Source organism: Protobothrops mucrosquamatus, unplaced genomic scaffold, assembly GCF_001527695.2.
Source record: "Protobothrops mucrosquamatus isolate PMUCROS unplaced genomic scaffold, P.Mucros_1.0 scaffold8630, whole genome shotgun sequence".
Classification (NCBI taxonomy): domain Eukaryota; kingdom Metazoa; phylum Chordata; class Lepidosauria; order Squamata; family Viperidae; genus Protobothrops; species Protobothrops mucrosquamatus.
Genome location: NW_015394424.1, coordinates 4,531 through 8,431, shown reverse-complemented (window position 1 = coordinate 8,431; position 3,901 = coordinate 4,531). Strand labels below are relative to the sequence as shown.

Sequence of the window (3,901 nt, the reverse complement as noted above, 5' to 3'; positions counted from 1 at the left end):
TTGCTTCTCCTTTAACCTTCTCAACATTTCCTTTTTTGGGGGGTGGGGTTACAGGTGAAAATGCAAGATTCCCTCCTGCATAAGATCAACGGGATCCTCATCCTGGTCACCTTCTTCCTGTGCCGGATCCTCCTCTTCCCGTACATGTACTGGGCCTACGGGCGACAGATGAACCTGCCTATCTACGAGGTACCCTTTCGCATCCCTCTGCATTGCAACGTGGCCAACGCATTCTTGATCGCGCCCCAGATCTACTGGTTTGTTCTCATCTGCCGCAAAGCAATGAGGCTCTACAGCAGTTCGCCAGCTCCGGACCGAATGCGATAGCGAACACTTAAACATCTGCTTTGGAACTAACCTGTCTCACTTTTCCAGATCGGGGATTTGGGGGAAGCACCGTTTCGGAACCGGCTGCCATTCTTCCCAGCCGAGATGGAGAATCACGAATTGCGTCCAAGGAGGTGCCTTTGTGGTCGCCAAATAATCACTGGCTGTGAGGTTGTATGCTTCCCAAAGCCTTCCGGTGACTGCAGCTGTCACAATGTTCCAGATGTGGCCTGATGTTGCAAGTGGAACCTGGGACTTGCGGTTGGCCAACCACAGAGGCCGTGAGAATTCTGCAAATCTCTTCTTTTGCCCTGAGGTCTTTAGTTGGCGGGTTAGGGCAACGAGGTTAAAGAATACCGTGCAGACTGATCTACATGTCCTTCTCTGATTGTCTCTAATCAGAGTGCGCCCTGATCTTTTCATTTCCCCACCTCGAAAAATTGCCTGCCACCTTTTCTACCTTTTAAATCTTCTTCAAGGTGTTCCCTGTTGTGCCAGTTTACTGGTAGTGAAACATTGATAGCCTATTTGGATATCTTGATGGCTGCCTTGATTTTACTGAAAGTGCTGAGGGATTGCTCCTGGAGAATTTTAGCATCTTTTTTGTTTTTTTGTTAAAAATATACCTCAACGTTCTTGTGCTTCTCGTTTTTAAGGATAGCCATGCCCATCAAACTAGCAGAAGCTGGAGAAATGTGGGGTTGCTATTGCCCCAAATTGTGAAAAGGTTCTTAGTTCAACGGACAATATCATAGAATGTTGCATTTTTAACATTTTCGCACATTCCAGGTTTCCTTTTGATGCACAATATGGAAAACCTGGCTGACGTCAAGGTCATTTTGGAACAGGTGCCAACTTTTGAGGCGGAACCAGATCCTTGTGATTCAAGAAGATGAACTCAAGAAGATAAGATTCAAGAAGATCATTTTTGGTGCTCCGTGTGGGTGATGCACATAAAAATCAGTGAGGCTTCAACACTGGCGTTTAAACTGCCATTTTGATTTTTCTGACTTTACAGATATTGAACAAAGAAAGGAAGGAAAAATGAGAGAGTGAGCTGAAGTGAAGATGAATCAGAAGTTGCTGAGAATGGACTAAACCTACTGTTCAGATCTGGAAGGATTCTTGTAAGACTTTTTCTTGCTTTGTGGTTCTAATTCTGGTCCCCCAAAGTCTGTTGGATTAGCACACCAGGATCATCCACAAGAGGCCAATTCGCTTGCACCACCAACAGACCACGTTTCTTATCGGTAGCCAATTCAATGGCAGATACCTCCTCAACTGGGCCTACGCCAGGCACAACGACAGATCCACGGGAAAGGGCTTTTTCATTGCCTCTGACACTGCCACACCTTTGTGAGGTCTAGGACAGGGCTTTTCAACCAGTGGTACGGGTACCACCTGTGGTACATTGGCACCTGGCAGGTGGTACACGACCATCCTAGAAAAGTGGTAGCGGGGGAGGGGAATGAGCTGAACAGGTGGCAGCACCGCACAAGCCTGAGCGAGAGACGGCTGGAGCTGCAGGGCTGTCAGGGCTCAGCGGAAGCGCCAGGATCAGCACCAGGCTCCAGTTGGAGTTCGGCGCTGATCCTGGCCGTTCTGCTGGGCCCAGAAAAAGCGCCGATCAGCTGGAATGTTGCAGCATCTCCAGGGTCTTCTGATTTACATTCAGATGCTTGGCAACTGATTCATATTTATGACGGTCACAGTGTCCCAGGGTCATGTGAAGTGACCAAAACCTGCTGCAACCACCCAGCAGACGGGGGGGAATAAAAACCAAACACCCCCCCACCCCACCCCCCACCAATCCTCAACAGAAATGCTCACAAGAATGAAAACCTCGGACAGGAGGAAGAGCGCCGACGGGCGGACAGGCAGGTGTCTTGCTCGGCTGTGGCTTGGGGGGCACTTTGTTCAGTGCCATTGTAACTTCGAACAGTCACTAAGCGAACTGTTGTAAGTTGAGGACTACCTGTACTTTATCACTTTCCCCCCCTTTTTTTTGGGTCATCAAGTTTTTGACATCTTGCTAGGCGCCTGGTGGTACTCGGATATTGCCATATTCTAAAAGTGGTACAATGGGTGAAAAGGTTGAAAAGCCCTGGTCTAGGACAATTCGAGGTGGCCGACTCGCCACGACCAATTCATTGCGGGACCACTAGCCGCAGGACAGGAGTTACACTAATATCAAAGAAATGATGGACTAGAATCATTAAGGAAAAGATGCTAAAGGAGGGACAAAATGAAATGTGAATGATAAAAAATTAAAATAATGTCGAAGGAGCGGTGGCGTTGAGTTATCCTGTGTTGAATTGACCCACGGCGAGTTATCCTGTAGTTAGTGGGCTGTGGCAAGTTGTCCCGCAGCAAATTGGCCATGACGAATTGTCCTATGCTGTACAGCAGGGGTAGTCAACCTTGGCTTGTGGACTTCAATTCCCAGAATTCCTGAGCCAGCTTAGCTGGCTCAGGAATTCTGGGAGTTGAAGTCCACGAGTCATAAAAGAGCCAAGGTTGACTACCCCTGCTGTACAGAGAGGCCTTATTTCCATTCATTTTTGGAAAGCTCGGGCGTTGTTCCCTCACGGTCCCGTTTTGGGACAGAGGAGAACATTGGCGGTGGAAACAAATTGAGGAGGAGGCCAAAACATTAGCCTGGACATTTGCTACTACACGTAGTCCTCAACTTAAAACGATTCGTTTCATAACCCTTCAACGTTACAGTCGCACTGCAAAAAGTGACTTGGGCCCGGTTTTTCACACGTACGAACACGGCAGCGTTCCCGTGGTCACATGATCGAAATTCAAAAGCTGGACACATGGCATGGACGTACGACGGTCGCAGCGTCCCCGGGGTCACGTGATCCCCCTTTTGCGACCTTCTGACAAGCAAAGTCCATGAGGAAGCCAGATTCGCTTAACAGCCGTGTGACTAACTTAACAACTGCAGTGATTCGCTTAACAACCGTGGCAAGAAAGGTCGTAAAGTGGGGCAAAACTCACTTGACTGTCTCGTTTAACCACAGAAATGATGGCTCAGTTGTGGTCATAAGTAGGACTACCTATATACTGTCCCATCTACAGTATACTGTTGGAAATTTTTTAACCAGTCCTATTTTGAGTCGGGGGGATTTGAATATTTATAATAGGGTCAGAACAGCTGTCTCGGTCCTAAAATGCTGGGATTTGAGCTTAAAAGGTATCAGATTGGAGAAATTTTATCTATAGCTTGTCTGTATCACAAAAGACAACGATCTCTTAAACCAGTGTTTCTCAATCTCAGTAACTTTAAGATGGGTGAACTTCAACTCCCAGAATTCCCCTGCGGAATTGAAGTCAACCCACCTTAAAGCATGCTGTCTGGGGAATTCTGGGAGTGGAAGCCCACCCCCCTTAAAACCTGCTGGCTGAGGAATTCTGGGAGTGGAAGTCCACCGTTCTTAAAAGTGTGCTGGGCAGGGAATTCTGGGAGATGAGGTGCACATAGCCTAAAGCAGGGGTGTCAAACTGCCGGCCCGTGGGCCGGATGCGTCATGCCGAAACCGCGCCCACCCCATTGCCGTCAATGGAG

At 48.2% G+C, this 3,901-nt stretch overlaps 1 protein-coding gene across 1 annotated transcript in view; it reads left to right on the top strand.

The window, feature by feature from the left end:
- LOC107300827 (protein FAM57A-like) overlaps window positions 1–327 on the top strand; it is a gene marked incomplete at its 5' end in the record, with an annotated part of 2,802 nt that extends 2,475 nt beyond the window's left edge. The window contains one exon of the mRNA XM_015830114.1: window positions 55–327. Within this exon, the coding sequence (XP_015685600.1) occupies window positions 55–327 (273 nt within the window). The remainder of the gene's footprint in view (window positions 1–54) is intronic.
- Between the last annotated feature and the right edge of the window lie 3,574 nt (window positions 328–3,901).